The 14,799-nt window shown below is 44.0% G+C and overlaps 2 protein-coding genes across 4 annotated transcripts in view; both read left to right on the top strand.

The window, feature by feature from the left end:
• The window catches only part of ACTN2 (actinin, alpha 2), a 68,412-nt gene extending 66,239 nt beyond the window's left edge, over nucleotides 1-2,173 (top strand). For both annotated transcript variants that reach the window (XM_014950791.1, XM_014950789.1), the window contains exon 21: nucleotides 837-2,173. In XM_014950791.1, the coding sequence (XP_014806277.1) occupies nucleotides 837-995 (159 nt within the window). In that variant the 3' untranslated portion in view covers nucleotides 996-2,173. The remainder of the gene's footprint in view (nucleotides 1-836) is intronic.
• Nucleotides 2,174-13,024: 10,851 nt separating this feature from the next.
• MTR (5-methyltetrahydrofolate-homocysteine methyltransferase) overlaps nucleotides 13,025-14,799 on the top strand; it is a 53,547-nt gene continuing 51,772 nt past the window's right edge. Inside the window, exon 1 of one of the 2 annotated variants that reach the window (XM_014951112.1) lies at nucleotides 13,025-13,148. In XM_014951112.1, coding sequence (XP_014806598.1) covers nucleotides 13,121-13,148 — 28 coding nt within the window. In that variant the 5' untranslated portion in view covers nucleotides 13,025-13,120. Of the gene's footprint in view, nucleotides 13,172-14,799 lie in introns of both variants that reach the window. The other variant, XM_014951113.1, reaches the window with a different exon arrangement.

Genomic DNA, 14,799 nt, shown 5'->3' with positions numbered 1-14,799 from the left:
ACACAGAGGAAGCTCCTGAATTTGGCACACTTTCCTCCCCACAGCCAGATCCACTGGCGAGTTGAGCAATGTATGGAGATGAAAGGGAGAATAATGGCAACACAAGAGCTTCTGGAGGAGTCAGGGCCATAAACAGTGCTGCCAGGAAACCGATCCTGTGCTGTGGAGAAAGGAGACATCACAGCAGTACAGGTCTATTTGCCCAAGCTCGCTCTATTGATTTTCTCATTCTGGCTGTTTGTATTGATTTTGTGATCTCAGTTGCTGTGCACCACATTTTGAATTCCAGACATGTTCTCAGTAGGAATCTATTTGGAAGATGAAAGCCAAAGTCTCAAGAAAAAATGTTTTTGCTATATTGTTATTTTAAATAACGTCAAGTCTGTTAACAGAGGGTATCATTCATATCATACATGCAAACTATTAAGAGCAGTAACGCATCTTTCATAACAAATATGTTAGGACCATGAAACTGACTGGATCTAACTGAAAATGTGCCTGTTCTCTCACTGCAGAAGGGCCAGTAGTGCACTTTAGAGATACTCACTACCTACCCATGGCTGAGTTGTATCAGTTACAGTCTACCCATAGCTGCACAGCGCTCGGTAGCTAACACACACAGTCACGTATCCCGAGACTGGATTTTGACCTAGTCAGTTTGTTGGTAGGACTGTTCCCTTCAAGTCATCACTAGGGATGGAATTTACTGAGGAAAATATTTGGTCTCAGGAAAACAGGCAGGATGTCCGAGTTTATTAGTCACAGCTACAGAAAAGAAATATTTTGTGTCTTTGAAGAATACATACTGAATTTTTCAATCCTTTCCCCCCTCCCAGCCTTATATCCTGGCAGATGAGTTACGTCGAGAGCTGCCTCCTGAGCAGGCTCAGTACTGCATCAAGAGAATGCCTCCCTACACCGGCCCGGGTTCTGTGCCTGGGGCTTTGGATTACACCTCTTTTTCGTCAGCACTGTATGGAGAGAGCGACCTCTGATTCTGTAATTGGCCATATTCATGGTAGACACTAAAAATACCCACCTTATTGCCCAGATTGCTTCTCAAAAGCTTTGACAAGCTGATTTTAAAAGGAGTTTTACAAATACAGTAGGTACCGTCAGTGTAAAGTGCTAGTAACTAAAGTAACCAGTGTATATTACAGTGTGCAGCACGCTAGATTTCTGCATTGTTGGTTTTAGGTTGTCTGTCCTATACAATGCTAGAAAATATACTAAAAAAACCTGCCAGGTATTAAATTTGGAAATATCCATTCAGAAAATAGAATGTAAAACTTAAGAACACTGAAACTCATGAAATATTTCTCCATTTTCAAAATGTTTCAACGCCATATGTGCTTCTTTTATGATGTTCATAAAACTATGTTAGAAGTCATGCTTTTTTCTTTCGTAGAGCAGTATTATTTTCCTCTAATGATTTCTGATTTTGTATGCTTCTACTGGTGGAATTTAATAAAATATTAATGCAGTTTTTCAGGGAAGAAATATATCAACCAAGTAAGCTACTTGATTGCAAAAATAATGCAGAATGCTATGTTTTTGTCTCCTAAAGATGGTTTTCTTTTATCACAAAGAATTGTAATATAGGGGGGAAAAGCTGATTAAATTGCAGGTTTAGAGTTCTGTAAGCAGTACTTTTCTTTTAAGCCTTTAACTTTTACAGCTGAGGGAGTACAACTTTTATAATCAGAAATAATAAGCGAGCTAATTTCATGTGAGCTGTTTTGTTTTGAAACCCTCATTCTTGTCTGTGTTAGGCAGTCTTTGTTTCTCAGTACAAGAAAGCCAGTCCCTTGTATCAGTGGGCAACGTTCATCTCTATCCTGCACAATGCAAAATCCCATCTGAGCAAACGTAGCGTGGTTGTCTTGCAGCTTTAACAGTTCAGTGCTCAAATGAGAGTTTGTCTCGACTGCTACTGGATCGCAGGCTGTTCTGTCTGCATCATGCTCCTGTGCGCTAGTTGTTGTACTGTTTTTTTTCCATCTTGAGAAATGGTAAGTAAAAGCAGTAACTTTTTTACTTGAATCCTACCGACACTGAGGAAATGCAATGTAATCAAACCAAACCATTTACAAATGGTGAAGTGAGCTGTGCAGCCCAGTGCTATTAAAGCAATTATGTGCCTATTAAATAAAGTCTGCTTTTCAAAACCTTATGAGACTCTGTCATTGGCAATCACTTAGTGGTTCTCTTTAAGAACTGGAAACATTTCTGAAATTTAAAGGAGGTTTCAGTCTGCTAACATAAAAGTTCAAAAATTATGTCATGCATTTCTACACAGTGTGTTTGCCTGAGCAACAGTTGTTACATGCTGGAGGGACAGATACGGCCTCGTGAAGTGGGATGGAGCTCAGAATGAGTGGGACAGAGTTTTCATTTAAGAGCACAGACATCCATAACTTGTTAGACTCCCAGCTTAGATTGATTTCCCTGAGACCCGGGCAGAAATGCTTTTGAAGATGTTGGCCTTAACTTTTTTGTATTTCTATTTTCCCTCCTGTGCAGATGTTAAGTATGTAATGATGCTTACACTGGCCTTTGCTTTGAAGTCTATGGAAGACTCACATTCAGTCCTAAAGCAGGCACCCTGCAGGTACAGTGCATGTGGTGGGAGCAATGTCAGAACAATCCCAGAGGAGATATGCAATGACCAAATACCTCTTCCTCCTCCACTTTGTGTACAAAAGCCGGCAGAGGACTTAGAGAAATATTAGAGCTACAATCACATCTGCGGCTGCCACTGCTGCCACTGAGATGGTGCAGTGCCATCTCCTTTTGTCATGACAGTGCCCACACAAATTAAGTTGGGAATCTCTGCCTTAAAGCAATGGCATTTCCAGCTAAATGGCTGCTGGGCAGGATGAATCCTATTGAAAAATAAATCTGTATATCTGTCATTGTCACAGTTTAATGCAACTGGAAGAATAAAACATATGAGCTTTCAAACATGGCACAAAAGCATAATCTCAGTGCTACAGGCAGGATTATGCTAAAAATTGGCACAGAGACAGTTTATATCTGACACTTCTATTGGTTATCATTAATGTTCTACCTGCTAATTTTTATATTGTGATATTCTTCTTATTTTCAATAGTAGGGAAGAAACTTCTAAACTCCTCCTTTAGCTAAATGTTCTGTTGATCAAAGCATGTGAGAGACAATGTTATCAGCAGCAAGAAAAAAGATTTTTGCAAAGTAATTTTTTCATTCCCATATCATATTTCTAATTTCTGAAGTAGGGTGAACAGGACCAGTGGCAGAGAGCTGCAGGGATTAATTACCCAGCTGTACTTGCCAAAAAATGTTATACCATATTTATTACTTTAATGTCTTTCATGTAAAAAAAAAAAGACTATTTCTCCCAGCATCAATTATTTTTAGGGTAACTAGATTAAATAAGCAAGCTGTGTTATTTTACCCTGAAGTGGGTGGAATTCAAGGTCTTCTAAAATATTTTGTGGTCAAGTTCTAGGGCAGTGGTTTTAACAGAGAGATTTACTTTTCCTCTAAGGCTCTATTTTTATTAGGTGGCATTTGTATTTTTCTGTAGAATCACTCCGTTTACACTGGAAATCAATAGCTTCAGTGGTATTTTCTGTCTACGCAATTCCGGCAGCAAGCTAGTTTTACTGTATGGAAGCATAGCTGAGCCCAAGGTAAGGAGTGTACCAAGCACAGGGCCAAATCAAGGTTCCACAGGTGAAGGTACAGCAGTATTTTGATGATCATGTGAATGAGGGTTATAGAATAAAGTAAAATTCAAAAAAGTCAGTATATCTGTGGAATTAGGGACCCAACCATGTGCTTTCACCAGAACTCCTTTATTATTCAAAACAAAAGAACGTTTATGTGTAGACAACAAACCTTGAGGCAGTAGTAGGAGTACCACTCATTTCCCTCATAAAGTAGTGCTACGTTACAGGACAAGCCCAGTCTTTTCCATTTGTGACCTTGACTAGCGTTTCATGTTCTAAGCTTCAAAAGAAATTCCTCTGCCAATTTGCTAGAGTTTGGGAAATTTCATTAGCATTCATAATATTGCTTTACACAAATTTGATTATCAGCATATTGCCTTAATTACTTAGTAACCAAATATACCAGATAAGTATCCTGAGGGGGTAAATGTCCTGAGGCTATTTTAACACCCATCCATCCCTCATCTACTTGCTCCTGGCCGTTCTGTTTCAAAACCTGGCTGGTTTCCTTGGCCCCAATTCATGGAAACTTTCTTCCCTTCAAGATATCTGTTCATGCTTTAAGTGAAAAATGCCCTGGAGCGCTGTGCTCAGGAGGAGAGGTTCTCACATGTGCTCTCCTCAGCTGGAGCCTTCCAACTGCTCAATGGCTGCTGGTGCAAGAAGCTCAGGTAAGAAGAGCTCTAGTGGCCGACCACAAGCACCGAGTGTCCTCTTCCAGGCTCAGTGAGTGAAGAAAAAGAAATGTTTGCATAAGTTGCTGGTGAGGCGTGCATTGATTGGGACTGAACAGCAATAAAGACACATCAAATTAATATAATTGAAAAAAAAAAAAGAAGCCACAGAAAACCTCAGAATGGCTGTATCAGACATCCTGCTCAGACTTGTATCCTGGCTCTGACAGTTACCAGTAGTGGGAAAGTGTAAAAGCGAGGCAGCGTGTGGGCATGTGTGCCCAGAAAAGTCTCCAAGCCGCCAGTAATTTGTACATCAGGAACTTATGGAACACTGTGCACTGATGCCAAAAATTTAGATTTAGTCTGTTTTTCTGCTAAAGCACTGTTTCTATAAATTCTCCAGCAGGCTTTTGGATATGCTTGAAAAAAGGTTTACTGCTTGTTCTTTTATCTTTTGCAAACTGTTCCTCAAAGTCTTTTTGGTTTCACTTATTATCTGTTTACACTTAACCTGCCAGAATTTACAATCCTATTTTCCTCCTATGGACATGGCGCCAGCTTTCTGAAGGATGCTTGCAAAATGCAGGCAATCCAAGAGAGAGGAAATCCTACCTCCCGTGAGATAAAAACCCAAAAAACCCCAAACCCCAGTCACAGTTTTAACAAACTCTTTAGCAAACCTGATTGTTCATATTAAAATCAGACACGCAGCGATGTTTGGTGGACGCCTGGGTGAGCATGATGAATGTGTGTGGCAGACACAATGCTGTTGGACATTACATGCCTCAGGCCCTGTCTTCTGACATTGTGATTAAAGCAAAGGCATGGAATTTAATACAGTGCAGCACGTTGAGGAACAGCCTTGCTGTCACCTGTGCATCATCCAGGGACAACGCTCCATGGCCCCTCTAACTTTTACCTTTGTTATTTGTTAAGCGAAGGTGACAAAGCCTGATTTGGCACAGCAAGCTGGCAAGCGACTGTACTGTCCAGCAAACATTTCTGCTACTCAGAAATAATAACTGTGCCATTATCTGAAGTGACTTGTGGGAGAATGGGCTGAAATGTTAATATTTTGAAAGGTAAATAAAAATGTAAAAGTATCATTACGGTCTTTAGCCATTATATTATGTTTCATTTTTTCCCATTTTTATTTGAAAGGAGTTGCCTATAGAATTGTAAGCAGCTGAAATTATGCTTGTGGCAAAAACAACAAATGCAAACTTTATAAAAAGAAAAAAGACAATCCATTTTAAAATACTTTTTATTCTTCTCGTTAACAATCAATACATTTCTATCAGCCACCTAAACTTAAGAAGACTGGCCCCAAGATGGTCCAAATTAAATCTTTTGATTATGCACGTGTCAAACCCTTGATGGAAGCCATCAAAAATGAATCACTGGGCTTTTTAATTTTATTTCTGTGAGAAAAACTGAAAACAATTTATGATGGCCCCCAGCTGACTGCCCTGCTGCTCTCCCTCTTCTGGGGGCTTGGGAAGATTTTTTGTAAGACTCATTGTTTCTTCAACCCAGACCAAGAACCCAATGTTCCGACAACACTTAGCTCAAAGTCGTTGCCCTTTTTACAGTGGTGGCATTTAATTGAAGCGTTACTCTGCAGGCAGGACTGTCATTAGCAGTGGCCACTCATTTGCCTTTTCTGAGGAGGCATCTCCCTTCCTGCGAGCGTGACTGTCCCTTCTAATGCAGTCACCAACCTCGCTCTGCCACTGCCCTTCTCCCACTTGGAACAGCTGTTCCTTAGAGCTTAACTGTTCCTGACTGCACATGTTAACTTAAATCTAGTTTAATGATCTCAAGGCTCCCTTGAATTGGATTTTGAAGGGAGACACTTTATTTCTACTTGATCACAATGCAGTTATTCTTTATTTGTACTAAGGCAGTAAATAAAGTCTTATTCCCTTTGGTTTCATTTAATATCTTTAGCGTTACCTGCTACTCCTGGAGTACTTATTAGACCCTTCAATAGACAGGAATGATAACGTGCCTCTCCAGCCACCATCTGTGCATGGAAAGACATTTGTGTACCACACACAACACAGGACCAACACCAATTTATGACCAACACCATGCGTGAGTATTTCCTCATCTCTTAAGAGGTACAAGACTTTCAGCATGAAGTTTTTTTCTGGCAAGTTTGTGTCATTACACCACTTGCATATTTCTTTAATATTTTGATTTGAAAACAATTTTCTTTATTCACATTTAATATTTCCAGCAAAAGCAGATCTCTAGAATGGTTCATATTTCTGGAACTGGTTCCTTAAACTTGTTTTCTAGCTCATGTCCGGGACTCAGAGTCTCCTTGCTCCCGACCTCTTCAGCTCCCTGCTCCCCTCTCTGTTTCTGCTTTTCTACCAGGAATGAATGGAACACAGGAGAGGGGATAGCATTGCTCAGACCACTTTGAAGAAAGAGGAGATTGCAACTGTCTGTAGAAAGGGTAGAGAAAATGCCACGGCTATATCTGAGATCCCAGGCAGTTTTCAAAAGTCTAACCTAGCGGGTTAGACTTTAAAACAAATCGAATGAACCGTGTGGTATCAAAGTCCCTTGAATGAAAGAGAATTGCCTATAAAACATGTTTTTCTAACAGGCAGTTTATACCATACGGGATTGTTTGTATGTGTAAGTCAGAGAAAGCCAAGTAGGGCACTGGTCTTTCACGGTATCTTACACAGAAGGATTCCCTCTGCCCTTGCAAAAAATCTTAAAGGGTTCAATGTTCATGACAGAAAGTGATACTAATAGAGGCTGGTCGCTTGCTGGAATGGAGTCATGACTGACAGCCAGGAGCACTGCTGGACGCTCTCCAGTGTCACTCACATGTTGTATGACAGCGCGTGTCCCTTTTCTCTGCCCTGTTGTGCTACATCTGCACTACCAAGATGCAGATGGCTGCATTACTTGGCTACGTCTGTACTTCTCATGTTGTCCACCTTTCCAAGTCGGACAAACCTTTCTACAATCCTCCTTATTAGACACACTTTCATAGATGTCAAGCTGTGTTAACACAAACTGCTGTGCTTGCCAGGTGGACTGTGATCCCATTATCAGCAGCAAAAGTATGATTAGGGCTTGTGCACTCATAGTCCCCTCAGCTTCTCACATCTGTGTCCCCGCGCTAGTCTATCTATTGGTGAGGCCCTAAGAACACCAGGAGGCTCTGACTGCCCTCAACATATCAGACCTCCACCCCTTTACCTCCCACCCATTAGCCACAGACACACATTTAACTCAGGCCCTCATCCTTGCTCCTCGCTTGAGCTAGGTTCTTTGTGTGCTATCTCTTGCCTTGTCGATGAGACTTTCTGGCTTGACCGTGGCCCTGTCTCGTGGCTATGGATTGCCTAATGATCACTGGACCGTGGGCTGAACCTGGTAGCAATCGCTGGACCTGCTCTTGTTTGGTAACTGCGGGATCACCTCCTTGCCTGTCAGGTTGCTGCTACTGCCTGTCCTGCTGTCACCTTCACACCTACTCTGTCACCAAGACCTTCCAGTTTTTCATAAGGTGAGCTGGGCAGCCTCAACTGATTTTTGAGGCATTGTCTGTTGAATGGAGAACTTCATAAATGGCTTGCTCTAGCCCCTCAGCTTGTGGATGTCTGGCAACATGGGCAGGAAGCTCTGCCAGCAAGTGAGAGACCAGAAGGTACCTTCAGAAACCTGTTTCCATAACCAGTCTGGACTGATCCAGGGCAGGTATTGTCTTGTCCTGGGCAGGGGCAATGCAGCTCAGACTTCACCAGGCCATACTAAGAGGGAGAAAGGAGCTGAGAATCTCATCTACATCTGAGACAAAACATTTTCTAAGTCTCTGAGCTCCATATTGAGCAGGTTTTCCTTGGTGCACACATTCAGGTGTACATGTTCCCGGCCCTTCTTCCCCATTTCTCCACGCTGTTACGGGGCAGCTGGCAAGCCTGCAGTGGTTCTTCCTCTCTCTTCTATGGATTTGATGTGGATGCCTGAAAGGTGCACACTGAAGGTTTTAAAAATGCTGCATAATTTCAAAATCCTATGAAACTTGTAATAAATTGAAAGCAGTTGACACAGTTTGCCTTGCGCAGCAGTATGGATAAGCTGTAGGATGACACCCCCTGTTGAGTTCCCAATCCTCCTGACGTCTGCATCTCAGCCCTCGCAGGCATTTATACACAGAATCACAGAATCGCCTAGGTTGGAAGGGACCTTTAAGATCATCTAGTCAAACCATAAAAAACAAACAAACAAACAAACAAAACCCAAACAAAACACCATCACTAAACCATATTCCTGAGCACCATGTCAATTCATCTTTTGAATATCTCCAGGGATGGTGCCTCAACCACTTCCCTGGGCAGCCCATTCCAATGCCTGATAACCCTTTCCGTGAAGAAATTTTTCCTAATATCCAACCTGACGCACCTTGAGGCCATTTCCTCTTGTCCTATCGTCTGTAACTTGGGAGAAGAGACCGATCCCCGCCTCGCCTCTCACACTTTTTCATCAACACAGATTCTCTAAAAAGGTGCAAAAGGTTATATTCAGTTCACTTCAGTGTGTTTGTCCTCACCGTGATGAAGACCTTGGGCTTTTTTTAAAGTAGTGAAGTCCAAAATCTGTTCTGTGTAAGTGGAATAAATTTATTGATATTCCTCTAAGCTGTGTATGTTTAATAGGGTATTTTGGCATTTGGAGTGTGCTTAGAAATTATCTTGAAACGAACTGCTTTCTTTTGGTTTCCGGTAATATTTTGATCCTGGAGTAGAAATGTTAACATCATTATTTGACTTAAAAGGAACAAATAATTTGTATCTGGATTGCAAAAAATCATCCTCTAAATTGTGGGGCTAGAAAATTAATTATTAAGTAGAAACTGTAACTTTTAAGGAATTTCTGAAAATAAACCACAAGTAACATAACTTAGTCATCCGAAAAAGCCAAGAATCCAGCTGTAGCAAAATAGCACAAGCAGTAAGTAACCTGACAGAGCAGAGTGCCAAGAGCTGTGCTCTGAAATCAGATTAATCTGTTCTCTCTTTCAGATTTCTGCATGGTGCTGTGAATGCCTCACTCGGATATAAGCCTCTGAAATACAACTGTTGTTTAGTAACATGAATAATCCCACTGTTCTTGTTTAAGTAAGGATTAATTATGTGAATAGTCCATTGGGAACTGCTTCCTCAGGAATAAAGGCAGATAATATGGAAATGAAAGGCATATTTTTGTAATGGGTATTATGGAGGTATCTAAAACACATACCCAAAAGCTAAGAGAGTGTGCTCAAACCTTTTGTTTGATCTTACCCACATGTAAGGTGAGTGAGTGTACCATTTGAATACACGGGTGTGCAAGCACAGTAACAAACTAGTGAATCAGACCCTTAGCACTGGGAAAAAAAGAAAAAAAAAAGAAAAAACGAAGATGGCTTGTTTTGCTTCAAACACCACCTGGTTTTAAAAGATCTATGAGAGTTTAGCTGTGTGGAGGAGGAGCTGGAGAAAACAGTAATTTGAAAATACCTTCAAACATACTTGAAATACCAGAACTCGATCCGATTTAAAGATTATTATTGGGTTTTTTTGCTAAGTGCATTAATTTGGATTTACAGTTTAGTTAGTCCTGTTGCAATTAGGAAGATGTTAACTTCACTGGAGCACCACTTACAACCACCTTCAGAAACCAGGATTCTCAGCATGATGACAGATGTTTGTGCACATGATACTATGTCTGCAACTAATGTTCAAATAGGACTCATTCCCAACAGCGTTAAGGGCAGGTTTCCCAGATGTGGGAATGATGGCACCTTTGCATTCTCCCTTCCTTTACTCCATTGCCCCGGCAGCTCTAAGCTGCTCCTGGTGTTATTCTAAATGTATGAGAAGGAACAGCATTTTTGACAGCCTAATTTAGTAAAATAAGAGCAACATTCCATAAAACAAAGAAAAAGCACTTTTCAAGCTTTTGGGCACGCTCAGTGCAAATTCTGGAAGGTTTCCTGTGAACACTCTGTGCATTAGAGCTTCTCAAAGAAATAGTTAAAAAATCCTGGTAAGTGCAGGTGCGCAGCAGCCTCGGGGTAGGGACACGCACTGGCACTCAGCACTGCGTGTGACTGTCATCACTGAAACTAAACCAAGAAAAGGGAACTGGGATCCTCAGACATTGCAGAACACGTTGAGGCTGAAGTTCTGCGTTGATATTCCTCTGGTGGATGATGAGGTTCAATAATCACCACCCTTAACCACTCATTCCTCTTCCCTTCAGCCTCAGGAGCGTAACTTGCCTTGGCTGTGCTTATTCAGCTGTCTGGAAAACTCCAGTTTCTCAAACAGATTAAACACAGTCTGAGGCTGGGGGGCTGCTGCCCTTTCTTCCTGCTGCTGCTCCTACGTCAGCCCTGGAGACCGTTCAGCTGCAGACAAATTGGACCAGGGACCTGTTCTCCCTGCAAACTGACCTTTAAGGAAGAATTGTGCTCGAGAGCTACCACCCACACAAGGAAAAGTGAGGAAATACGAGGATGACACAGGGTGGAATTTGGGGCTGACTTTTCACAGCACCACGCAAACTGGCTCAAACTGGTTGTGAAACTGCAGAGTAAATGGGACATGTGAAATGATCCTGTTCAAAAGCGCCTTCAGATTTTCGTTTTTGTTTTTTTTTTTCCCTACTGACCTACTTTGCAGCAGTTACACAAACAACTGCATCGGCACACGCAAGGACGTGCTGAGCTCTGGTACAAAGATCTGTCGTCACAGAGCAACTGTGGAGACAGTGAGCTTTTTACCTAGAATTGCTGCCAGAGAAAATTTTCAGTGTGTCACGTATCATGACAAAAAGGCTACAAAGTCAAGCAAGGAAATACACACCCTAAAATCCCTTAATGAATGGTTCTCAAAGCACTGCCCATCTCTACAACACATGTAAATTTTGTGGAAAAGTGGTAAAACTAAGCAGTCTCTAGGAGTACCTGACTTTTGCTTCTGTCTAGTGTATCCCACTTCTGTTGTTAGGCTTTTAAAGTTTAGGGGTTTCCAGACCATTGCATCCTACACTGGAATTTTGGGACACATTTTTGTAGTGGCAGCTTGGGGCTGACCACTGCAATGGTTTTTCCCAAAGACAAGGTCTACTCTCCAGCAATGTCTTCCTGGCATTCAGAACTGGAACATGGGCTCTACCACTGAAGTTGGACTACTACCTAGTTGATTTGCAAGCTGCCTGTGTTTTTCTGAAGCTGAATTAGACATATATATTATCTAAGCATAAAACTACACTTTTATATGTACTTGTGTCACCACCAACGAAAGTGACAGTTGATCGTAAAACTTTCTAGATTGCGTTGGACTCAAAAGAGTTTGTAGCCAACTGGGTTTGTGTCTCAAAAAAAAATTCAAGAGTAAAGATTTAGCCTTCAGGAATCATCTACATTAATGCCTTTTAACTCATTTTTAGTGTCCTAAAAATTTTCCAGGGAAAATGGAGAAGCTGTTATTAAGCACAGTACATGTAGCAACACATGCTCTGAGCTGACAAAAGGCTTTACTGTTGCCGCCCAGAGCTGAGGCCCTGGCACCTGAAGGAGGGAAGCAAACTCAGGTCATTCCTGGTAGCACAGAACCAGTGGCCTCTGCATCTTGCTTTGCTTGCTTGAGTTACTGAACGAGCCAAGGAAAACAGGAAAGGATGGTCAATAATCCATTTTACAGGCTTCCTTTTTCTTCTCCTATTTTGAACATTTAACTGATTTAAATAACAACGCTGTTCGCGTTCACTACTGGCATTTTAATTACTAGCACTTTAAATGAGTGCAGACGTTATTCCCCTGAGCTATTCTGACTCCTGCCAAGCAGGCCTTCCCTGCACGCACTGTCATGTTTGCAGGTATTTCTCTCTTTTCAAACGTGAGTCCTCAGATAAGAAGTTGCAAGGACCTATCATCATGTGCTATGGAAAAGAAATGAAACTCCTATGACAAAATAAAACACGTATTATTTGTTTGGTTTGACTGCCTTCATTTGCTCAATTCCCTTTGTATAAACGTTTCCAGGTTTACGTGCCAGTAACAGGCATCCACCAAGCACTGGGAAGCCTGATTTCCAGTTTATGTAAGGCGTATTTGCACGCTTCCCCTCGATACTGTTAGTCTTTAATTGCAACACCAGTGTTGTTGGCATTTTAAAGATTTACTTGCCCCTCATCTTCCACGATGCTGGGACAATTAATTTCGTTTAGCCCTACCCAGCGGCTGAGGTACCCGCCAGTCGCTACAGGGGGCACCAAAAGCTACGGGCGCTTCCCGTCAGGACGGTCAGTCAGAAAACCGGGCTTTGCTTTCCCGGTCCGGCCCGACGTTTGGCAGCCGCCATCCTCGGGCCGCGGAAGGGAAACGAACGCGGCCCTGGGGGGAGCTTCCAGCCTGCGGAGGGGCGGCTCCCTGAGCGCCGCAGCCTACCCCTCGGGCAGCTGCTCCGTGTCTGTCAGAGGCGGGGGCGCACACATCCCTCCCCCCCCGCCCCCGTCACCAGCCCAACGACCGCAACGGCCGCCTCGCGCTTCCTGCCCGCGCTCTGGGCGGAGCTCGCGCGTCAGCGTCTGAGGCGGCAGCCCCGCCGGGCGGGTGGCGCGCGCCGGACGGGTGGCGCGCGCGGGTTCCCCGCCTCCCCCGCCCCGGGGGCGCCCCCTCGCCCCGCGGCGCAGCGGTGACGTCTGGGCAGCATGGCGCCCGCGGGCCCCGACCCGCCGGGTAACGGAGGCGAGCGCTGAGGGGTGCGGGGAGCGGTGGTGCGGGAGGGGTGTGTGTGTGGTGGTGGGGAGGTAATGTAGGCTGTTCGCAGCTTTTAAAAGTTCTGTGAGAGGAGCGCCCGGCGGCTCGGCGTGTCCCGGCCCCGGCCCGGTGTTGGTACAGAGTGCGGCCGCTCCGGGGCTGAGGCGGTGCCTTGGAGTAGGCGTCCGTCTGCCTAGGAGGGAGCTGGGTCACCCGCGCCGCCCCGTCGGACACAGCTGAGCTGGAAAAAATAAAATTTAAAAAAGAAACAAACCACCCAAGTGCGTGAGAGGCTAGGGCTCGGTGGCGGGGGCTGATGTGCTGCAGCTGCTGCGGGGCTCCGAGTAAAACTGCCGCTGCGCGGGTTGTGGGGAGGGGAGGGGGAGTGAAACTGACCGGTAATTGACATTGAGTTTTTAAACGGTCAGTCCTGTCAGGGGCTGCTTTCAGCGGTGCTGAAAAGTGCTTTCCTTCTTGATACTTCTGGGGGAACGCCTCCTGCCGAGCCTGTGCTTCAGCCCTGCCTTGTGTCCCTCAGCTTGTCCCACAGACCTGAGCTCCTCCTGGCTGCAGCACTGTGTGTGGCACCGACTCTGCCGTTAGCTTTTGTGGTCTGAGGTTTTTCCAGATTCTTCTGCTAAAGATGATGTTGACCTGCCCTGTCCTTTTTCATGTGCCGTTTGGGGTCAAGCCATGGCTAGCGACTGCCCTGCTGCTGCAGAACCGAAGGGGTTTGGCTGAGATGGGAAACGTGGGAGAGTGTTTCAGTAGCAGCTTGAGAAGTGGTGGCAGCTGGAGAAAAGTTCTTAGATGAGAGCAAAAATTGCGTGCCAGGGCTGTTCGTGGAGCCCCACTGAAGAGGCAGAAGGCAGTGGAGGCTGGTGTGTACACCTGGCAGCGATGCAAAGGACCTGTGTTTGGGAGCACGCTGTGGGGAAGCTGAGTGGCGTGCTTCTCCCTAGCCTTCTAGCACAGGGCATGCCACAAAGCAAGACCGCGCTGGTCTGGAGGCTGGTTTGTTTCCCCGTGGTTCCTTCCTGTAATCTCTTGTGAGTAGTTTAATGTTGGGAGATGGACAGTTGTGGTTATGACACAGGAAGCTTTCTGAGCCTGGGATCTGCATGTTTAATTACAAACAGTGGACACAACTAACTAGCCTCCATTACTCTGGGACTTCAGTGACTTTTGTGGTTTGTTGTTTGCCTTTCAAGCTAACTTTGTAAATGCATCAGCTACACAAGTGTCTGTCTGTCTGTTATGGGAGTCCTGAATGATTCTTAAAATAAATGCCAGTGTGGAAAACATCAGCAAGATGCATGTAGGTGCCCAAGGTGAAGTGGTAAGATACAGTGATTCTCTTTGGCTAGGCAGGGTAGCAAATATAGTAGCAATAGGGTGCTGCTGCCCACTGTTGTAGAGGACCTGCCTGCCATCTGTTGCTACAGTTCAGAAAACACTTAATGTTGCCAGAGGGCATCCAGTTGAAGAAGATTTAATTAATTAAACAGCAAGTAACAGTAAGGTTGTCGTGAGCTGTGAGTGGTAGGCTGATAGCAGGAGCATCCTTTCTAGCTACTATTGTAATTTCTGCATGCTAGACAATAATTTTTTGAATGATGGGGACACTTGT

This window comes from Calidris pugnax, unplaced genomic scaffold (genome assembly GCF_001431845.1).
Source record: "Calidris pugnax isolate Ruff unplaced genomic scaffold, ASM143184v1 scaffold24, whole genome shotgun sequence".
Lineage (NCBI taxonomy): Eukaryota > Metazoa > Chordata > Aves > Charadriiformes > Scolopacidae > Calidris > Calidris pugnax.
Note: the sequence above shows the minus strand (reverse complement) of the source record. Positions and strands in the feature narration are given on the sequence as shown.